The 22920-nt window shown below is 45.1% G+C and overlaps 1 protein-coding gene across 7 annotated transcripts in view; it reads left to right on the plus strand.

Annotated features, from left to right (window-relative positions):
- Positions 1-22920, plus strand: part of LOC140912529 (SITS-binding protein-like) — a 73369-nt gene that overhangs the window by 31374 nt on the left and 19075 nt on the right. For 5 of the 7 annotated variants that reach the window (XM_073347040.1, XM_073347038.1, XM_073347036.1 and 2 more), the window contains 3 exons: positions 1378-1514; positions 14830-14951; positions 17512-17691. In XM_073347040.1, the coding sequence (XP_073203141.1) occupies positions 1378-1514; positions 14830-14951; positions 17512-17691 (439 nt within the window). The other 2 variants (XM_073347042.1, XM_073347043.1) reach the window with 2 other exon arrangements.

The following is a 22920-nucleotide window of genomic DNA, read 5'->3' on the forward strand; positions in this document are numbered from 1 at the left end:
CATGTAAACTGAAAGCCAAATGAATTAAGAATATGTATCAATCCATGTGGTTTAAATAAAGTCAGAAAATGTGAACTGTATATGACTAAAACTTGAAGAATTGGGGGCCTAACACTTTGTACCAAAAATATTCTCAGTGTTAGATGAAGAACCTGCATTGTGTCAAGTTCTAAATTAGTGACTTTTCAGACACTGTTTGGGTGTTTTAAGGTGTGCCTTTAATTGTTAATTGTGTTCCAGAGCATATCAAACAGTGTAAAGACTTGTGAGGAGTTCTAAGGGGTGAAAGTCATAATGGATGAAATTCTGATTTGGGCTAGAGACCTCAAAGAACACAATGAAAGACTTCGCTGATTTTGGCAGACAGCAAGGGAGAGGCACCTAACCATGAATTTAACTTCTATTAGACCAGTTGTTGATTTTTATCTGTATTGTGCACTCGAAGAGTAGCCTGTTGCATTTGATTTATGATACCTAAACATGGCAGAAAGAAATGACTTCTAGATTGAAAAGAAGGTGTTTGTGTTTGTCTTACGTTATGTACGTACCCACGCCCGAAAAGAGCCATTAATAAACTGGTTGAAGACTGCTTGGAAATGTGTTTAGATTTAATCTTCAGCACAACCTAGATCCCAATTTGTGATGCTGAAGTTCGAGAGAATTATTCCATACTTGAAATAAAAATTGAATAAAGACTTGCCCCAGCTGATACCAATAGCAGGGCAGTAAACACAGTAATACCACCAGACAATAATGTAGATAAATATGAAATTCATGAAGTGAAACCTATGTCTATTATAACCTCAAAAATAACAGAATTCCTAACTGGAACATGAAGTTACCCAGCTTTACATGAAATGAAACTAAGAGTTTTGCAAGGACAGCACAATGAAAGAGCAGAGTTAGAAATAAACCTAGCCATTTCAGGACAAAAGCAGGGAGGACAGCGTTTTGCTAAAGCCAGACAGATTAATTGTTCCAACATCACCATACAAATAAACTCTTGCTAAAATACACTGAAGTCATCTAGGTACTGAAAAATGTAAGCAAATGGCAAAAGGTGCCTTGTTCTAGAAGGGATGAGCATTCAGAGTATGTCTACACTAGCACTGGAGGTGTAATTTCCAGTTTAGGTAGACACACAAACAGCAGTGTATCTGTGGCTACACAGGTGGCAGGACGGGCTAACTACCCCAAGCTCTACCTAGGGGTTCAGACTATCTGTTCTCGCTCCAGCATGCGCACACCCTCAGTTGACAGATGTCACAGCACAGGGCGAGGCAGGCAATGCTTTCTGAAAGAGCTGAGGCAACCTGGCTTACTAAACATTACATGTGTTTTTCTGGTTTGCTGTTCATCTGCCCTTGTTGCTCCTAGATCTAACCACCTGCCACTCTTCATTCAAATGACCCCGCTCCAGTCGGACTGGAGCTACGCTGGTTTGAAGGGAATTATACCTTCTGTGCTTCACTACAGTCTTCTTGGCTACAACTTCTTCATTCCGGATGCTGTAGGTAATATATTTTTGTGATCTGTTCGTATCCCCGACCATTCTGCATGAATTTTGTAAGGTCGAAGCATTGCCTCTTGCTACAGCAGGAAGAATGCATGTGGTCTGTTAGCTCCATCAGCAAGCTGCTAAAAACCATAGAAAGCTATATTAAGACACAGCCTCGGGGGTGGGGGGGTTGGTATCCTATTCTATGCCACATCAAGTTTATTTGATTTATTAACCAGGGATTTTAAAGAAAGGTTTTTATCAAATTAAATAGGAAACCCATATGATTCTAGGTTCCCTGGGGTTAGATTTCAAAGAACTCCTTAATTTTGTACCAAGGGCAACTTAACTGGGTCCAGCTCATTGAAAATATGCCAGGAGCCTGAGGACTGCATGTAAATTTGTATAAACTGGCATAGATTGCATCCACTTTCGTCTCTTGGGTAGACTGTGAACTGGCCATGTGGCATAGTGGGAGCCCAAGGAACTGTGCACCAGCTCCTTGAGGTATTGAGCCAGAGCCTCACCTGGTGTAAGTTAGCATAACCCCATTCAATGAAGCCTCTCTTATGAAAAAAGAAAAGGAGTACTTGTGGCACCTTAGAGACTAATTTCAGAGTAGCAGCCGTGTTAGTCTGTATTCGCAAAAAGAAAAGGAGTACTTGTGGCACCTTAGAGACTAACCAATTTATTTGAGCATGAGCTTTCGTGAGCTACAGCTCACTTCATCGGATGCATGCCGTGGAAACTGCAGCAGGCTTTATTTATACACAGAGAATATGAAAAAATACCTCCTCCCACCCCACTGTCCTGCTGGTAATAGCTTATCTAAAGTGATCATCAGGTGGGCCATTTCCAGCACAATTCCAGGTTTTCTCACCCTCCACCCCCCCACACAAATTCACTCTCCTGCTGGTGATAGCCCATCCAAAGTGACAACTCTTTACACAATGTGCATGATAATAAAGTTGGGCCATTTCCTGCACAAATCCAGGTTCTCTCACCCCCTCACCCCCCTCCCAAAAACCACACACACAAACTCACTCTCCTGCTGGTAATAGCTCATCCAAAGTGACCATTCTCCCTACAATGTGCATAATTAAGGTGGGCCATTTCCAGCACAAATCCAGGTTTTCTCACATCCCCCCCACCCCCATACACACACAAACTCACTCTCCTGCTGGTAATAGCTCATCCAAACTGACCACTCTCCAAGTTTAAATCCACTCATCCAAACTGACCACTCTCCAAGTTTAAATTAAGTATTTTTTCATATTCTCTGTGTATAAATAAAGCCTGCTGCAGTTTCCACGGTATGCATCCGATGAAGTGAGCTGTAGCTCACGAAAGCTCATGCTCAAATAAATTGGTTAGTCTCTAAGGTGCCACAAGTAGTCCTTTTCTTTTTGCAAATACAGACTAACACGGCTGTTACTCTGAAACCTGTCTTATGAAAGGAGACTCAAAGAGCTTGGCTTGTTTAGCCTAACCAAGAGAAGGCTGAGGGGAGATATGATTGCTCTCTATAAATATATCACAGGGATAAATACCAGGCAGGGACAGGAATTATTTAAGCTCAGTACCAATGTGGACACAAGAACAAACGGATACAAACTGGCCACTGGGAAGTTTAGACTTGAAATTAGACGAAGGTTTCTAACCATCAGAGGAGTGAAGTTCTGGAAAAGACTTCCAAGGGAAGCAGTGGGGGCAAAAGACATATCTGGCTTCAAGACTAAACTTGATAAATTTATGGAGGGGATGGTATGATGGGATAGCCTAATTTTGGCAATTAATTGATCTTTGACTATTAACAGTAAAGATGCCCAATGGCCTGTGAAGGGACACTAGATAGGGTGGGATCTGAGTTACTACAGAGAATTCTTTCCTGGGTGTCTGGCTGGTGAGTCTTGCCCACATGCTCAGGGTTCAGCTGATCGCCATATTTGGGGTCGGGAAGGAATTTTCCTCCAGGGCAGATTGGCAGAGACCTTGGGATTTTTCGCCTTCCTCTGCAGCATGGGTCACGGGTCACTTGCTGGAGGATTCTCTGCACTTTGAAGTCTTTAAACCATGATTTGAGGACTTCAATAGCTCTGACATAGGTGAGAGGTTTATTGCAGGAGTGGGTGGGTGAGATTCTGTGGCCTGCATTGTGCAGGAGGTCAGACTAGACGATCATAATGGTCCCTTCTGACCTTAAAGTCTATGAGTCTATGAAGCTATGCTGACTCACATCAGCTCAGAGTCTGGTCCCTTGTGTCTGAGGCAAGGGTGATACCTCTGGGAGCAATGGGGAAGCACGTACAGCAGCACCATCCACATCCTTTTCTCAGGGCCGGGCATATGCTCACCCCAGTCTGCCTCTCACAGGAGTTTCTCTGCAATGCTATTGGTGCTAGAGTCTCCTGGACCAGGGATGCAAGATTGTGCGTGCGCAGAGGTTTCTTGCAAGTTTCTTGTGTATGTTGGCAGGGCCGTCCTATGATTTATGGGGCCCTAGGCAGTATTATTAAACTGGTGCCCCTATGCTCCATTGAAGGCTGTCCTCAGCTGGTGCCACTGACCCCAGTGTGTCAAGAGGGCACAGACCCCCAGGACCTCCCATCACCATTGCTGACACACACGGAGCTTCGTACGCAGCAAACGCTGCAGCAGTGACTCACAGCAGGCTTCACGCTGTCAGGTGGAGGCTGCATCTTGCCAGAGCCCACGGCCCTCCTGCAGCCCCTTGCCACTCCTGGCTCACCACAAACATTTTGACCGAGCAGTACCAAGCAGTAATAACAACGACAATGATACAACTGTGTGTGTACGTGTGTGTGTGTGGTTGAGACAATCAGTATTGGAGGACTGTGACTCGTGAGAGGCAGAGTGTATGTGGGTGTGAGAGCCAGTCTGTGTGTGAGGGAGACAGTGTGTGGGTTAGGGAAGTGTGAGAGACAGTGAGTGCACTCTCACTTTAAGTCCCCTCCCTCACCGCCTCCCCCCCACCCCATGTGGAAGTTTCGCTCCTCCTGACCTGGCCCCGGCCTGTGAGGGGCGCAGGCAGGCTGGGTCCAGGGAAGGACTCCACTCCGGGCGGTGGTGGGCCAGGCTGCCACGCCACTCTGGGCTCCCCAGGGCTGGGGCGGCAGAGCCGGAGGCTGGAGCCCTCAGCCAGCCAGCTGAGGAGGGAGGGAGGGAAGGAGGAGCTGGGGTCGGGGAGAAGCCCCCTGGCCCAGCAAGGGGGAGGAGCCAGAGAAGAGAGGATGCCAGTGAGCGTGGTGCCCCAAATTTTCCGGTGCCCTCCGTATGCCTAGGGACGGCCCTGTGTGTTGGGACCTGCCAAGGGCTGTACCAAGAGGGCCTACAGAGGCTGCATCTTAGAGCTCTACGGGCTGCATAGCTACCTGGTAGTTACGCTTTTGCCATCACCTGCCCCAGGCCATCTCCCCACTCAGAGGGTAAGAACAATGGTGGACTCTATGAATTTCTGCTGCCACTTTAAAATGGTTGAGCTGAAGTCTGCATTCGAGTCCAGCACACTCGAGTCAGGTCTGAGAAGGAGGATACCTTATGAAAGGCCTAATGGAGAGTAGCTGTACAATCCATGGGTGCCATTTTCTATACTTAGGGCTCTGCTCCTCATTAGTAATTTGGTGCCAAGCTCCCACTGACCACAGCCTTACAAACGGCTGCTCCCAACGCCCTCGGATTATTTTTGACCTGCCGCTCCCCACCGCTCCTTGACCAGCCAGTATTTTCATGGTGACACTTATCAGCACTGGGAGTTCAACCATCGCTGCAAACTCTACTTACATGAAGGCAGCATCGTTTGCACTGGGTGCAGTTTACCCCAGTGTGAAGCCCTTATTCCAGCCCAGTTATGGAGTTGCTCAACAGCTCCCCCTGCTGATTGGGGTGTGGGCTCAGTAGTCCAAGTACAAAGCCACAGCACAGTTTGCTAAAGTACCTAGGTCTCCTGAGGGAAAGGAACTTCCTCTTCCTCCATTGCAACCTACAAAATGATCCAACGGATGTAGCTCTGGATCATTCATAGAGGATCCTTGCATAGAGATACCATTGCTAAGTTAAGACATAAGCCAGGGCTGATGGGCAGCTCAGTGGCCTTTTGACAGAACTGTGTTCATTCCAGAGGCACAACCACGGGTCAGTGTAGATGTCTCAGATCATTTGTAGAGAGCCATGTTCATCATCTCGGAGCCAGCCGGGTTGAGTGGTGCCTCATGCCCTGTTGGGAGAACCCATCTTATCCCAGTGGACAAAATCAGAGTGACTGGTGCCTTGTGCCCTCAAGGAGGAAACCTGTTCACCCTAGATGGAGAACTGAGGGGGACTGTTCACTCACTCCCTATAGGGACACAATTATGGTAGAGGTTCAAACTGGTGAAGATCCTGATAGAAGGGGACAGACCTGGGCCAAAAGAAAAGGACTACTTGTGGCACCTTAGAGACTAACCAATTTATTTGAGCATGAGCTTTCGTGAGCTACAGCTCACTTCATCGGATGCATACTGTGGAAAGTGTAGAAGATCTTTTTATATACACACAAAGCATGAAAAAATACCTCCTCCCACCCCACTCTCCTGCTGCTAATAGCTTATCTAAAGTGATCACTCTCCTTACAATGTGTATGATAATCAAGTTGGTCCATTTCCAGCACAAATCCAGGGTTTAGCAAGAATGTCTGAGAAGGGGGGGGGGGTAGGAAAAAACAAGGGGAAATAGGTTACCTTGCATAATGACTTAGCCACTCCCAGTCTCTATTCAAGCCTAAGTTAATTGTATCCAATTTGCAAATGAATTCCAATTCAACAGTTTCTCGCTGGAGTCTGGATTTGAAGTTTTTTTGTTGTAATATCACAACTTGCATGTCTGTAATCGCGTGACCAGAGAGATTGAAGTGTTCTCCAACTGGTTTATGAATGTTATAATTCTTGACATCTGATTTGTGTCCATTTATTCTTTTACGTAGAGACTGTCCAGTTTGACCGATGTACATGGCAGAGGGGCATTGCTGGCACATGATGGCATATATCACATTGGTGGATGTGCAGGTGAACGAGCCTCTGATAGTGTGGCTGATGTTATTAGGCCCTGTGATGGTGTCCCCTGAATAGTTATGTGGGCACAGTTGGCAACGGGCTTTGTTGCAAGGATAGGTTCCTGGGTTAGTGGTTCTGTTGTGTGGTATGTGGTTGCTGGTGAGTATTTGCTTCAGGTTGGGGAGCTGTCTGTAGGCAAGGACAGGCCTGTCTCCAGGAGGTGGATGGATGGATGGATGGATGCCAGGTTGTAAGGCTGCATTTAACTGCACTGTTTTTTGTTTTTCTTTTGTGTAATTAAGAGCTAGTAATTTAATATGAAGTTGCTGCCTCTTGTGTCTGTGTACCTCAGAACCTCCTCCTTTTTGACCATCTCACTCTTGCAGTGGGGTTTGTTTGAATCATTCACACCTGGCAGAGGAGAGATGTGGGGAAAAACACCCCCAGAGCAGGCGGGGGTGGGGGCGGGAGAGAGTTGTCATTAGAGCCGCATCTGCACAGGTTGTTTACACTTTCTTTGACGTTTCTGGCTTCCTGCTTACAACGTGCTTGGCTAAAGTTCCCTCAGGCAGTGCAGGGCCAGAGCAGCACTTAGTTTCTCTCAGGTCTAATTTAATATTGTTTTATACAGCTCATTTTTCGCATTTAAAACTTGCTTTAGCAGAGCCAAACCCAGAAGTATATTATTGGCCTGTCTAAGCATACCCTTAAAAGGAGTTTATCTTAATAATGATGAGATTTCCCCCTTTTTTTTCTTTAAGTGTATATATAACATTACAGTGCATCCAAAAAAAAAAAAAAAGCCTATGTCAAAACAACATTAAGCATTACAAACTTAGAAAAGATCAGAATTTAGGTTTCCTGCACAACTTTCATCTGGCCCCTTGTGCATATCCATTAAGATACAATCTTTAATGACATGAGCACATACTATTCTTTTCCACAGGACTCTTCCCTCATTCAGTGCAGGCTGGTCAGTGAATTTTGTTTTATTCCCATCACTCAGTGTATAGCCTTAGGCCTTATTTAATGTACACTATTCAAACCTTGCCCTAAGGACAGAATAATTAATTTCCTCATGGTTTTTTTCTATAGCTCTCATTAAACATTAATTAATTTATTTTCATAACATCCCCGTGACATGTAGGATTGGTATTATCTCCATTTTATAGATGGTGGGACTGACACACAGCGAAATTAAAGTCAAAAGTGTCCACAAATTTTGGGTGCCTGATATGTGATGCTAAAGGCCTGATTCTTAAAGGTATTTAGGTGCCTAAGGCCGCAGATAGGTGCCTAGTGGGATTTTCAAGAGTGCCTATGAAAATCGTACTAGACACCTATCTGTGTCTTTAGGCTCCTATATAGCTTTAAAAATCTGGCCCTTAGGGTGTGAATTTTCAGAATACTTAGCATTATCTGCAACCCCTCTCTACCCAGGTCCTCCCTACCATATGTTCCTTACCCTACTGCATTCTGTGTCATGCGACTTCTTCTCTCTCCTCATGACCTAGATGCCAGCAGGGGGAGCATTGAGAGCACAGGGCAGACAGTGTCCCTGCTCTCAGTTCTAGCGCCCTGTCCCAGAGCAGCCTGAAACAGCAATTGCAGGGAAAGTCCTGCTCAGCCCCAACACCGCGGGGATGGTGCATGCACAGTCCAGCGGCATGTAGGAGCTGTGAGGGGCTGGAGCATGCTCAGTACAGACAGACTTGTTGGAGAATTTAGAAGCCAAACTCTAACACGTCTCTATTGGGTGTATATGAACGGTAATTTTTTCTTGGACAAATTTGGGTAGTTTTTTCATAGAAACAGCAAAAGACACTTTCCTGTCACAAAGGCCACCCCCTTGCCAAATTTCAAGTCTCTGCTCCAAAGCCTGGAGACATTAGCGCTTCTAAAAATAACATTCCTACAACCACTTCACTAACATGGGCAAGACAACATATTTTTTCCTTATCCTGTTCTCGGAAACAGCTGAATTATTTTTGCTGAAAGTTTCCCCCAAAGAGTTCAGCCACAGGCAGACACCCAGTGTGGAAAACTTCAGCCAAAGGGTTTCAGTTTGGCAAGGTTATAAACAACAGAAAATAGGGTCTTACAAATGAAAAGTTGTGGGCAACTTTAACTGTAGGGAGGGCTACCTGCACCGTCTAAAATGGTTATTTTTTCAGTCACCTTTTTCAAGCACATTTTTAAAATAGGGTTTTTTTCTGTTTGAGTCCTTTCTCCTGCTTTAAAAATAGCTTTTAGTAGGAGACAGCCTTAGCCAATGTTAGGATCTTCAAGTGCCTGCCAATTTGAGCATTCTCTCCCTCCAGCTTGAAGTACAGAGCAGCACTGTTTTTTGCCCCGTCACCTCTAGATGTATTGTTCTTAAGCCTCCCTACTTGGAGCAACTTACTGGGGTGATAACGTTCATGGCCAATAGCATCCCCAGGCTTTTGATTTACAAATGGGTAAGTTGGATACTTTTAGAGAGAGATTTTTTTTACTCTCAGGGATTCTGAAATGTCTGGTAATGCAGACATAGCTGGACAAGATGTTCAAAAGTGGGTACCTAAAGCTAGGCTCCTAAAGCCATATTTAGAAACCTAAATAAGTGCCCCCATTTTCAAAAGTACTGAGCACCCAACAGTTCCCTCTGAGGTTAAAGTGCATGATGGGAAGTCAGTGCATCTGATAACCAAGCCACTGATCTAGGTACATAGAATCATCAGGTTAGAAGGCACCACAAAAGTAATCTAGTCTAACCCCCTGTCAAGATGCAGGATTTGTTGTGTCTAAACCAGGGGTGGGCAAACTACAGCCTGGGGGCCGCATCCGTCCCTTCAGATGTTTTAATCTAGCCCTTAAGCTCCTGACGGGGAGCAGGGTCCGGGGCTTGCCCTGCTCTGCATGTGCCATGGCGCTGTGAGGCTCCCGGAAGCAGCAGCATGTTCTGCCTCCTGTTCCTATGTGTCGTGGCAGCCAGGGGGCGCCGCACGCTGCCCCTGTCCCAAGCGCCGCCCCTGCAGCTCCCATTGGCTGGGAACCGTGAGCATTCATGGCCTGCCATACAATTTTCATACCCAGATGTGGCACTCGAGCCAAAAAGTTTGCCCACCCCTGGGCTAAACCATCCAAGACAGATGGCTATGGAGCCTCCTTTTGAAAACCTCCAGTGAAGGAGCTTCCACAACCTCCCTAGGCATCTGTTTCACTGTCCTACTGTTCTTACAGTTAGGAAGTTTTTCCTGAGATTTAATCTAAATCTGCCATGCGTAGTTTGAACCCATTGCCTCTTGTCCTGCCCTCTGTGGCAAGAGAGAACAATTTTTCTCCATTTTTTTATGGTAGCCTTTCAAGTATTTGAAGACGGCTATCATGTCTGTCCTTAGTATCCTCTTTTCCATTAGGAGCTAACTTCTGTTTTTGAACATGTTGGCCAGTAATACAGCACAGAGTTTTTCTATCTTCATTGAACTCTCTACTAGCAACCCAACCTATTCCCATGGAGAATATAATAGAGAGAAAAACACCAGAGGAAGTCAGTGAGGGTGCTAACGGTTGTCCTGTACTGTGGCACATGTGAACACACACAGTACTGTTAAAGACAAGCTGACAAGTGTCTTCCTAGCTTGTATTCTTTCAGGGCAGGGACTTGTGTGCTCGTGCTAGCATCTAGCCCAGTGGGGCTCTGATCCTGGTTTAGGCCACTGGGTGCTCCCACACTACAAATAATGAAGAAGAAAAATGAGGGAGGCTGGTGGCAAGAGGTGTGTACGAGAAGCAAGTTCAATATTGAAGCTTTCCTGCCAGGCTTAGGTAGTAGAAGTGTATGGGCTCTGTATTCGTACAGTGAGCTGTTACTTGTAAAGCTATACCAAAACAAATGCTCTGTTTCTGAAAGCCTCTTACTATTAGAAGGGGATCTGGGTTTTTAATTCCTGCAGTAGGTTTTTAAATCAAAAATTTTGATTTAAACCAGTTCCATTATCTTTTTCTTTTCCTTTCCTTTTTTTTTTTTAACCCTCAAGCGACTGTCTAGTGTTTCAGAGGGGAATCGGAATCTGCGTCCATTTATCCCATGTGTTTCTTCTAAATTAGTCATTGGTACCTGCCCCCTCCACCATTTTCCATGTGATGGAGCAGATCCAGTTATTACCACCAAGCTATTTAAGGAAGGAGCAACAAAGCCAGGGAGAATAGGAATACATCTCAGGCCCTATCTGAACTCAGTTTCTTCTCTAGAATGAGTGTAGTAATCCCGGTGGTGCTACTCTTTGCATGAAACTTTCTAGTGCTGTGTCTGGGGGTCAGTGCCCTCTGTGTTTGGTCAATATCTAGTCTACTGATTTTGTTTGGAAGAACTTTGGAAAAAACTAAGGATTTAAATCCTGTGGCATAGTGTCATGAATCTGGGCACAAACCATGGACCTCCAGGTTGCCACCGTCCTGTGATAGCAGGATCAGCTATCCAATCTGCTCCCAAGCCCTAAATCCCCTATTGCTTGAGACCAAGAAGCATTCAGTTGATGTCAGTGAAGCTAGACCGATTTAAATTATCTGAGGATCTGGCCCAGGGTCTCCGATGCAGTGTTTAATTTGAGAAGGAAGAAGTGCGGGGCTCAAGCATAACAAAATGGCGTCCACCATACAGGCAAGGTCATGCCGCATGGAGAATGCCATTTTGTAGAACAAAATGGTATCACCCGCACAGCATGACCTCGCACTCACAGTATATACAAGGTCATGACTTGCACGCAGGTGTAGAATTGCACGCCTTATTAAATGCCACTGGCGAAAGAGGCATGCGGGCTGTGCCCTAGCATGAAAAGAGGTGCCAGGGCTAAGCCCCAGTACAAATTAAGCTCTGCGCCTATGCCCATTTCCAGTAATAACTTGGGCTGGATTCAAGCTGGCGACTTAGAAATTAAAATCTTCCTATCCCAGAGCCATCTATTTCCCCAGTTTATGACTTTTGAAATCTCATGACACCCATATTCCATATTACTCACTCTGGGTAAAATTCACCCTCAGGGCAGAGGATCAGCACAAGGTCTGTATATTATTTAAATCCCATTTAAATCCTCAGCGTAGACTCTTACTAAAGGATGAATTTCATCTCCTGAGAACATTGGAAAATGGAATATATTGCATGTCCAAATGCCTTCTGGCTTTCTGCTGATATTCATCTCTCCATAATGCCTTTCTCAGTGGTAATTACCAAGATTCTGGCAAAACAAAACAAAGTTTCTTTGTTTTATAATAATCTCTTCCCTACTGCTGCTTGATTCATTCAGTTACTCCTCAGTCTAGGGTCTTGTGATGTCAAAATGACTTTCACAGTCACTGGATTGTGTTTGAATGAATCTGAGAGAAAGAGGAAGCTGATTAGAAAGGAAATAGCTTCTGTTTACATAAGTATACTGGTAATCAGCAGAAAATAGTTACAGAAAAGGACAGTTTTCACTGTGATTTTATAAAATTGTATATATTTAGCTTGCTGGAGTGGTGTGCTGTAGCTGCTTTTCTCTTTGACAAGACTTACAGAAACCTGGCATTACTGTTAAACCATTCAGTTCTGAAAAGAAAGAAGGCAAGAGAAAAAGTTAAAGATTTTCCTTCTTTCAGCAGGTGATTTATCTAGAACATTTGTCTGTAATTTAACCACTACAGCCTGTGCACTGTGATACTCCAGCTGGAGTTACCACTGCATCACTTAATTAATTTTAAATCTCCATAGCATGGACTGACCTAAATTATATTTTATTTTATTTATTTATTCATATTTTATTTCAGCAGTCAGATGGCCAGTAACATTAACCTTTTCTTCCTTACCTGCACTCTCTCTGTCCCATTCAGTCAGACCAATAGATCAGTTCATAGACCAACCAATTGTACTCATTTTGAAACTCTCTGGAAAACTTTTGTCTCCACATAACCACCTGTGGCGGAACATGTGGGGTTAGATCCATAGCTGATGGTAAGTCAGCATTGCTGCATTGACTTCAACAAAACTATCTTGGTTTACACCAGCTGAGGATCTGGTCTGTGGTGTCCTGAACCATGCTTGCTTCTGTAGCTGTTATGACTTTCTTCTTCTTAAATACTATACAGTGGAAAATCCTTATAAGACTAACATATTTTCAGACGTATTATTACCCTTTCAAGTAGAGAAGCCTGGAAAACTGGGATTTTTCTTGAAACATTTTTTGTAGGAAAAAAATCCCCTTTTGAAATTTTCCCAATGTGAAATTCCAAAAATATGTGAGAGTGGGGTGTTTTTGTTTTTCACCTTCCCACCCTTCCTTGCTGTTTCTCAACTTTTTCCAGTGAGAGGGAAACACTTTTTTTCTTGTTTAAAACCATATTTTCAAGTGTTAACGCTTCAACACGCTATTAGTTTTCCAACTGACAAAAGTCTAAAAACTATCAGAAAGTGGGAGGGAGAAGTAGGTTTTACCTGGTCATTTCAAAACCAAATATTCTGAAGAAAAAAAAATCCCCCAACATGCTTTTGGGAAATGAAAAACTTAATCAAAACAATCCCCCCTCCACACACACACACACACACACACACACTCAAATATTTTTGACAAACACTATTTTCCGGTGGGTTTTTTTTTTTAAAGAATGCAGCCAGTTTTACTTACCAATGTTGCATTATCTGTTGTTCACAAAAATCTAGATTTTTGTAAAAACAAAAACAAAAGAAATCGTTTTTCTGCTGCAGATACACAGGGCCAGATCCTTAGCCTTAGTTATATGTAGTTCCATATAACTTGGATAAAGATTTACATTGCCTGAGGATCTGGTCCTGGTCTATCTATACAGTGTTGTCCTAGGGACTGCTCCCTTTCTAACCCAGGCTGGCATAAAAATGTCACCAGCTAAACCATAGCACAGAAGAGATGTGACCTCTCCCACCTCACTAGGTGAGGTCTACTGCACCCATTTTTCCTTAGTGAGGTGGGAAATGAGAGAGGCTTCAAAGTCTACCTGGGTAATTTGACTACTGCTAAATTTGGACAATCTCCCATCTCTACACTATAGACTTCTGCTGGAACAGCTAGGTTGGTCAGAGGTGCGAAGCTTTGTGATGCCTGACTGTCATAGTTGTGTTGCCAAAAGCCCTGAGTGGAGGTGCAGTTAGGCCAGCAAAGCAGTGCTTTTACTGTGTAGTTTATTTTGCTTGGGGTGCGGATGTGGAATTGGAACAAAATATACCGGAAAAAGCAGTATCCAGGGATAGCTTGCAGGTGAAGTGTCCTATGTAGTCCTGGCCCTTGAGGCAATGTTAACCTGATCTGATAATGCCAGCTGCTTTCTCACTCCACCCTTCCAGTTGATGCATCCGATGAAGTAAGCTGTAGCTCACGAAAGCTTATGCTCAAATAAATTGGTTAGTCTCTAAGGTGCCACAAGTACTCCTTTTCTTTTTGCGACTATGTTTATGTACAGCGCCTAGCACCATGGGTCACCATTCTCATTTGGGGACATTGGGTGTTACTGCAATACAAATAACAAAGAATTACATAGTACTTCCTGTAAAGAGGTAAGGATTATACTGTGGGGCTCATAGTGGGCAACATTTTCTAAAGAGAGTTAGGAACCTAAATCCCTTTGAAAATCAATGAACTGAGCTGCTTTTGAAAATTTTGCCCACTGTAAAATGCAATCTTTCACCTCTTCATCACTCATTTATTGCTTTCCCTGTTCAGTAGTGATGACGTGTTACAGGTGCCAGCTGTTCTGTGGCCTGTATGTAACGAGTCAGTGATTTCAGCCCTCTTCCCAGTGGGAAAGTGTCCACAGCCATGGCCTCTGACTTGCATGTTCATTTGCCGTCTGACAGAGAGGCTAAGGAGCGAATAGGCCTGAGGACTGAAGTACTTTCTTACCCCTCCAGAACAGGTTGAATTACATTGCAGGGCTGGGGGCAGGAGGGGAAGCTGCTACTGCCTGTACTGTGGATAAACTATGGACTTCTAGGGTTACCTTGCAGCAACACAGATCCTGGGATTAGAGCATCTCATTATAAATGACTGCCAATGTCACATCAACAGACCCCAGTCTTCGGCAGGCGGGATCGAAGCTGGGATCTCTGGAGCTAAATGCATGAGCCTCTACTGCATGAGCTAAAAGCCACAAGGCTCTTAGCTAAGGCTGTAGCGGACTTGTTAATCTCTAAATGGTCTCAGTGCCACTAGAGGGGACAGAACACCACACCCAGGAGGTGTGTGGGTTCCACATACACTTTTGATTTGCCTTTTCACAAACTGAATATGTCCTGCGCAGGAGGGACCCTGGCAAATGAGTTCCTGACAGAAGAAGAGCTGTATATTCGTTGGTTGCAGATTGTGACGTTCCTTCCTGTGATGTCCTTCAGCACTCCACCATGGGTCTGCTGTGACAAATGGGTACGTACTCTCCACGTACTACACCAACGCATGCTCCCTGATGCACACAAGACAGCTAAACTGCCCTGTAGCACCTTTCATCCAAAGATCACAACAGAGCTTTATAACACCCCCGTGAGGCTGGTATTACTCTCTCTTTTTTACAGGTGAACAAGCTGAGGCACAGAGATGTTTAAGGCCAAAAGGTTCAGAATTCAGAGTTTAAAAAAAATAATAAAAATCATTAATACAAGCTCCCCCGACACAATCTGAAGAATGGATTTTCATTTCTGTTCAGTGTTTCTAAATTGGAAACATTAAGTAATCCCAAAGTAACAGGAACAAATAACCAATAAGAAGTCAGGCTCCTAAATCCATAGATTCCTAAACAAGTGTGGGTGGATTTTCAATAATGCTGAGAACCTTCATCTCCCACTGAAATCAACAAACCTGGGCTCAGTCAGATCAGAGAAGGAAGTGAATTCCAGGACAAGAGCAGTTCAGTGCGAACACCCTGCTTCTGGAACCCCAGATGTTTATATCTAGGGTCTGTTGGCTCAAGTGTTTCAGCTGTTCTAGAAAGCCATGGCACTTCCTGTAATATAGTGCCCATGGCTAAACTTGCTCAACAGGTTAGCAAGCTACTTCTGCCCCAGCTGTTGCTTCTGAGAGGTTCTCAAGAGCAGTTCAGAACAGGACACATTGTGGTTAACCAGTCTAGAAGTCAGAAAGATATGAACAACAATGCAAGGTCTGTGTTTGAGAGAAATACCTTACCTAAAGGAGATAGAGAATGCCTTTTGGGCTACCAGTGCCACCTGAGATTCCAGGAGCAATCAGGCAACCTAAATCACCATCAAATTGTTCACCACTAAAGGCTTGCCTACACTTGCAAGTTAGAGCGCATTAAATCAGCCCCGGGTGCCCTAACTCCTGAGGTGTCCACACTGGCAAGGCACTTAGAGCACCTGGACTCTGCAGCTGGAGAGCTCCTGGTAATCTACCTCCACCAGAAGCATAAAGCTTGCTGTGCCCCGGCTGAAACGCCCAGGTGTCAGTGTGGTTGATGTGTTGCATTACTGCACTGTGATTGGCCTCTGGAAACATCTCATAATCTCCTGAAGTCAAGTGGCCACTCTGGTCATTGTTTTGAACTCAGCTGCAGGCATGTGGATATCCCCTTTCAAAGCTCCGTTTCTGACTGCTTATCTGCTCCGGGACAAAGCAACCCATTACTGTGGAATGCTGCTGCTGTGAGTGTGTGTGAGAGAGAGAGGCGGGGCGAGGGGGAAGGCGGTCTGCTGCTGTCTGAACTTACAAGACAGCATGCTGACACACTGCCCCTCAAAACACACCATCTCTCCCCCCCACGTACACACAACACACTCCCTGTCACACTCCACCCCCACCCTCATTTGAAAAGCACGCTGCAGCCACTTGCACACTGGGATAGCTACCACAATGCACTGCTCTCTGTGGCATTGCAAGAGCTGCTAATGTGGTCACGCCACTGCGCTTGCAGCTGACGGTGTAAACACACGGCAGCGTTTTCCCTGCTGCTGTCTCCGAAGGCTGGTTTAACTCCCAGCACTCTACATCTGCAAGTGTAGCCAAGCCCTTGGACAAACACTAGCGAATACCCCTGAACTGTAGGAAGCAAACCACACCTACTGGACTGGCAAGGTCCTTTCCCCAATCTATGGGCACTGCTATCTTGTCTGGGTTAAGCTGTAGCCAGGTCACTCTCATCCAACCCTCAATGACAACAAAGCAGTGATAAGTGTAACTCCCCGCCGTTCAGGTCTGATGAAAGTGATACCTAGAGCTGTGTACTGTCAACGTACTGATGACACCATTGCCCGTGAAGTCATGCTATCTCTCCCAGCAGTTCCACATACACATAGAAGAAGAGTGGTGGTAGAACAGAACACTGCAGAACTGCGCTCCTGACTTTCCTTGAAGCAAATAAGTGCCTGGGAGATAATGCACTTCCAGTGCTCCCCAGTTTAGCATGGCGGTGGATCACCCCTGAAGAGCTGACTTTCCACCAAGATGATTGCACTTCAAGGGAACACTCTGCCGAACATTCAGAAGCAGAAATGACAGTCAGAGAAACAGGGTGTCCTTCTGTATGCACATCTCCCCGCTGCCTCTGAAACAGCAAGTATCTAGAATAGAATCAAGCAGGCTGATCTTGGACATGGAGCTGAGGGAGACTATAAGGGGGAAATGATTCGTGGAAATTCAGGGTGGGAGAGTGAGTGCTTAAATCACACCCTCTATGTGAGTAGCAGAGGGTTAATCATTTATGGGTTAGAAGAGATGAATCCAAAGGGGATATTACCAATACACACAGCTCCTAGTGGAGTTCATAGCTACAGCTATTATCAATCTATCACAGCTGTTTGCACATGATTGTCTGGTGTGTCTATTGATCATTCTGCTAGGATTTACTGTGTCTGCTTTTCTGGGCAACTACTCTTTTCCTCCAGAAATACACAAGTAGGCTTAAAAGTCTCGTTTTTCTGCTCTTATATTGCCATCTATTAAGTGAGAGAATATGCTAAATTCTTCTCCTCAGGTACTGAATCTCACTAGGCAATACATACAGAGGCATCAAGATTTTGTTGTCCCGCTCATTGTAAAATTCAGCAAGGAATGGCTCTCCTGGGGGTATCCCATCTTCCGGCCGCTGTGGTGGCTCAGCCCTAATGACCCAGTCACCTTCACTATCGATGACGAATTCCTCATTGGAGACGAGGTAAGAAACATCGAGATTTGGGTACTAATTGCACGCAGCAACATTTAAGATTATCATTAAGACCAGGTACCCCCTGATGCCTGCACTTCACTCCCGACCCATCTTCACTGAATGCTCCAAATTAAATGCCATTCCTGTGTTAGAAACATAGGAACTGATCCAAAGCCCAATGAAGTCCATGGAAAGACTCCCATTGACTTGAGTGGGCTTCGGGTTAAGCCTACAGACATTAAAGAGGGAAAAGACCAATTAAGTCATTGGCACTTATCCAAACCTGGAGGCCAATGGAAGATTTCCCCCTATATTCTCTAGTGCTTTCCTCGGTCTAATTTTAAATGGCTCTGGTGAGTGAGCTTCCACCACATCCCTGGGGAGGCTCTTCCACAGCCTATCAGATTTTACTGCCAGTTGTTTCCTGGTAGTTGACCTAATTTTTTTCTCTTGAGTTTCATCCCGTTACTCCTAGTTATGGGCCCTTTGCCCACCCTAAACAACACTTTTTCCTTTTGACATTTATATCATCCAAATACTTGCACTCGTGATCAGATCCCAACCTTTGTTATCTCTCTGCCAAGCTAAGCATAGTTAGCTTTTAAAATCTTTCCTCATAAGTCAGAGGCTTCAGCCCCTTCGTCATTTTTGTTGCACTTCTCTGAATTCCCTCCAATTGCCCTACCTTTGGAGAGCTTGGCAAAGACTACACAAGAATAATTTTGATTTATGGGATGTTCTCTGAAGTCTCCTCTAACCCCTGCAGCATCAGTATTTCACTGCTGTGTTTACAACCCTGCCACTTATAGCGTTGATATAAAAGACAGGAATTTCCAACTATCTGAAACTTCATTCATCTCCTCTGCCCATTCATTTTCCTTAATGACCCCTACCAGTCCAGTTGCGGAAAATCATTGGTTTGTTACTGTAGGATCCTCTATACATGTGCACTGGTTTGTTTCTCATAGGGTTGGTTGTGAGCACTAGCAGAGGCCCTCTTGGTTGCTTGTGGGAGCAGGGCTGTGTGCTTGCCTATTGTTATAAGCTTTCTCTGGAGCACTGAGCTGTGTGCATCTAGTTTATTATTGTAAGGTTAATCAGGTGTTTATTGACTCTTCTAATTTTAATGAGGAGCTGAGAATTTACAAAAAAGATTGAAACTTGGAAATCAAAATAAATATTAGGTGCAATGTTGGCTACTGGATGATGCCCCCATAGCTATGTGTGTTTCCATTACTGAAAAGAGAGCACACAGCATTGCAGTTTATAACGCATTTCTTGATTACTCATAGACTATTCGGTTGTTTGTTTAAGCAATTACTTTTTTTCTGCCAATTTTTCTGTTCTATTTCCATGCAAAAGGCAGATGAGAGGCAAAAAGCTGAGAGCCAGGAATTCCTAAAATCTGATCCCAGCTCTGTCACTGACTTTCTGTAGTCTTGGACAAGTCACATAACCTTTGTTTCAGTTTTCCCATTTGTAAAGTGGGGAAGAATAATAATATTCAGACATTTCACTGGCATTCGTTAATGTTTTTGAAAATGAAAAGCACTGAGTCAATTTTCAGCTAATCAAAATGTCAAAAAATTTCAGTTTCGGTTGAATGAAACATTTTGTTGTGACAAAATCAAAATGGTTTTGATGTTTTTAGTAAAAATTAGAGAAAAATTTGAAGCAAAAATTGTTTAAAACTGAAAAAATGGAAACGTTTTGATTTTAAAAAAAAATTTTTTTCAGCCAAAACAATTCAGTCAAACTGACATGAATTCATTAAAAATTGTAGCCCAAATATGCATTTTTCACTGAAAAAAAGGTATCAGCTGAAAAATTTTGCCCAGGTATGGTCATGATGTGAAGGAAAACTGAGATTGCCTGGTGTATCCGCACAGGCTGAGGTCTATGCCCTGCTGAAGGGATTAAAGCCTGTAGACCAGGGGTTCTCAAACTTTTATACTGGTGACCCTTTTCACACAGCAAGCCTCTGAGTGCGACCCCCCCCTTATAAATTAAAAACACTTTTTTATCTATTTAACACCATTATAAATGCTGGAGGCAAAGCGGGGTTTAGGGTGGAGGCTGACAGCTTGCGACCCCCCATGCAATAAACTTGTGACCCCCTGAGGGGTCCCGACCCCCAGCTTGACAACCCCTGCTGTAGATAAACAGGCTGGTGAACTTGCTTGAGGCTATTTTTGACCCCCTAGATGCTCATATATAAGGCCATTTCAGCATATTAAAGAGCAGTTAACATTCTTACTCATTTTCTAGTAGAGTTTCAAACTCAGCTGATATCTAATTAAGTTGCCTGGGAGCTTTTTTTATTTGATCGTATCAAGATGAATTTAAATGTCTAAATATTTTTGTGAATTTGGAATATTCACACATTGATCTTGGCTTTTATAGCTTTGAGTTTATTGACTATCTGCCTCTGCAGTTTATCTCTTTCATTGCATTAAAACTCACTAAGTGTTCACTTAGCATATAAATGGTGTGAAATTTAGCATCTAGTTATGGCCTTATTAAATCTAGAATGTATGCTCAAAGAGCAATTGATGATTCATTTAAAACTTTGAAAAACTTATTTCTAATATATATCAGCTTTGATATTGTATATTTTCGTTATCTCTTCTCTAACTCTTGATTATGAGAAAAATTGCATAAAACCCGAGGATCATGGTGGTTTAAGATTTCATTTGCAGTTTATTCCCTGAAGTCAGAATCTTCTGTTGGGACATCACATTCATCTCCACAGCAGTGCATTGTGATGTCACAAACAGAATGATGATTTCAGTTTCAAAACCAATCCAAAATATGCCATGTGTCAGTTCCTTGGTAGGGTTTTGCCAAAAGTAGCTTTGATTTGAAGGGTTTTAAAATGGGCAGTGGAAATTTTAATGCCTGATTTTTAAAAATGAATATCGTTCTGGAGACTAACAGTCATCTGGGCCAAAGTTTTCAAAAGTGACTAAAGATTTGGGGTGCTTTGGTTTTGGGTGCCCAACTTGTAGCCTGATCTATGGATTGTGTATTAATTATACTGATTACTTAGGAATTCCCAGGTATTACTCTGAGGTTTGACAGGTTCTTGTCCCAAGATTGGGCCCAGTATTATTAAAATTACTGTTCAGTTGGGAATCCTGATGAGCACTGTTGCAACACTCACACTTTAGGAACCTTCTGTCTTTGTAATAGTTTATTAATACATTTAGCAAAGTTGCAAGCACTCTAACCCAGCAAGGTAGATGGAGATAATAGAGAATGTACATCTGAACATCCATATACTCACACCATCCCTTGCAAAACAACCTGAAATGTTAACCAATATCTTCCTCACCATCCATCACCTTCCTCATCCTCACCAGTGGCCATCATCCTGGCACCTCCCAAGGGCTACGTCTCTCCCTCCCTCTGCACAGGCTGGGCTACAACCTTTATAATATGCTGTGCTGACACCACTTCCTTATTTGTATTTCCTTGCTCTACTAATGTTGGGGAGCCCTTCTCCTACAGGCGAGTATATTAATGATCTCAAATTATTATCATATATGTCAGTTCATTGCCATGGCCCTCTTGTGGTCAGACATCTGCAGATGTTCCTATCTAAAATATCCCAAAGCTGGTGTTAGCTCATCTTCCTGTGGTTGCCGGTGTCATTATGTACAAACTTCCCCCTTAAACACTCTATTCCCCAAAACTTAGGAGTGACCATTGGGCCATTTATCTGTGCCAAAATTCATAGGCCTTAAGCCTTATGCTAACTGCTGGAGCCAGTGTCTTACAGGACACAGGCCTGCGCTGTAGGTTCCTTGCATTACTGCTAAACCTGAGACACCTTAAAGTGGCCTAAGGCTCAGAAAGTGTTAGGCATCCATCCAGAGATGTATTCAGGCAATTTGGGACTCTAGGCACACCAGGACATGCAACCCATTGTGGCCCTGCCTCTTAGGGTTGCCAGCTTTCTACTTACACAAAATCGAGCACCTTTGCCCTTCCCCTCCCCCGAAGCCCCACCCATGCTCAACCCCTTCTCGTAGGCCCCGCCCCCACTCCACACACACACACCATCGCTCGCTCTTCCCACCCTCGCTCACTCGCTCAGTTTCACCAGGCTGGCTCAGGGGGCTGGGATGCGGGAGGAGGTGAGGGCTCTGGCTGGGGATGTGAGCTCCGGGGTGAGGCCGGAAATAAGGGGTTCAGGGTGTAGGAGGAGGCTCTAGGCTGAGGCAGTGGGTTGGCATGAGAGTCGGGGTGAGGGCTCCGGCTGGGGGTGCAGGCTGTGGGGTGGGGCCAGGGATGAGGGGTTTGGGTGCCGAAGGAGGCTCTGGGCTGGGGGGTGGAGCCAAGGGGTTTGGAGTGTTGGAGGGGGCTCCAGGCTGAGGCAGGGGGTTGGGCTGTGGAAGGAGGTATGGGCTCTGGGCCGAGGGTGCGGGTTCCGGGGTGGGGCCAGAAATGAGGGGTTCAGGGTGCAGGAGGGTGCTCCGGGCTGGGACCGAGGGGTTCGGAGTGTGGGAGGTGGCTCTGGGCTGGGGCAGGGAGCTGGTGGTGTGTGAGGGCTCTGGCTAGGGGTGCAGATTCTGGGGTGGGGCTGGGGATGAGAGGGTTTGGGGTGCAGGAGGGTGCTCTGGGCTGGGGATGAGGGGTTTGGAGAGCGGATCAGGGCTGGGGCAGGGGGTTAGGGTGCGGGGGGAGGGCTCTGGGGTGGGGAACCTTTTTTCTGTCATGGGCCATTGACCCACAGAAAAAAATCAATCATGGGCCACTCACTCACCCGTGGAGGGGCGGTGGGGGGCGGGAGCATGGAGGCTCGCGGCTTCCCCCCGCAGCAGGACAATCCAGTGCAGCGGCTCCTGTCCTGTGGCGGGGTGCTGCGGGCCGGATGAAATTAACCATGGGGCTGGATCTGGCCCACGCCTAGGTTCCCCACCCCTGCTACGCATAGGAGCCGGAGGGGGAGACATGCTGGCTGCTTCCCAAAAGCCACGTGAAGTGCGGCGCTGCCAATCAGACAGTCAATGGCCCAGTCTGCAATGCTGACCAGAGCCCCCAGGATCCCTTTTCAACCAGTATTCCAGTCCAAAACTGGACACCTGGTCACCCTACAGCCCCTGCACCATAGTGGAGGCTGGTGGCAGGGACCCCTCACATCCCAGAGAGTCAGTGCAGCAGAATGGGACCCCCATAACCCCCTGCCACCAAGCAGCAGCAGGGATTACTTCTTCCCTCTGAAGTGGCAGCAGG

The sequence above is a fragment of the Lepidochelys kempii genome, chromosome 6 (assembly GCF_965140265.1).
Source record: "Lepidochelys kempii isolate rLepKem1 chromosome 6, rLepKem1.hap2, whole genome shotgun sequence".
NCBI lineage: Eukaryota > Metazoa > Chordata > Testudines > Cheloniidae > Lepidochelys > Lepidochelys kempii.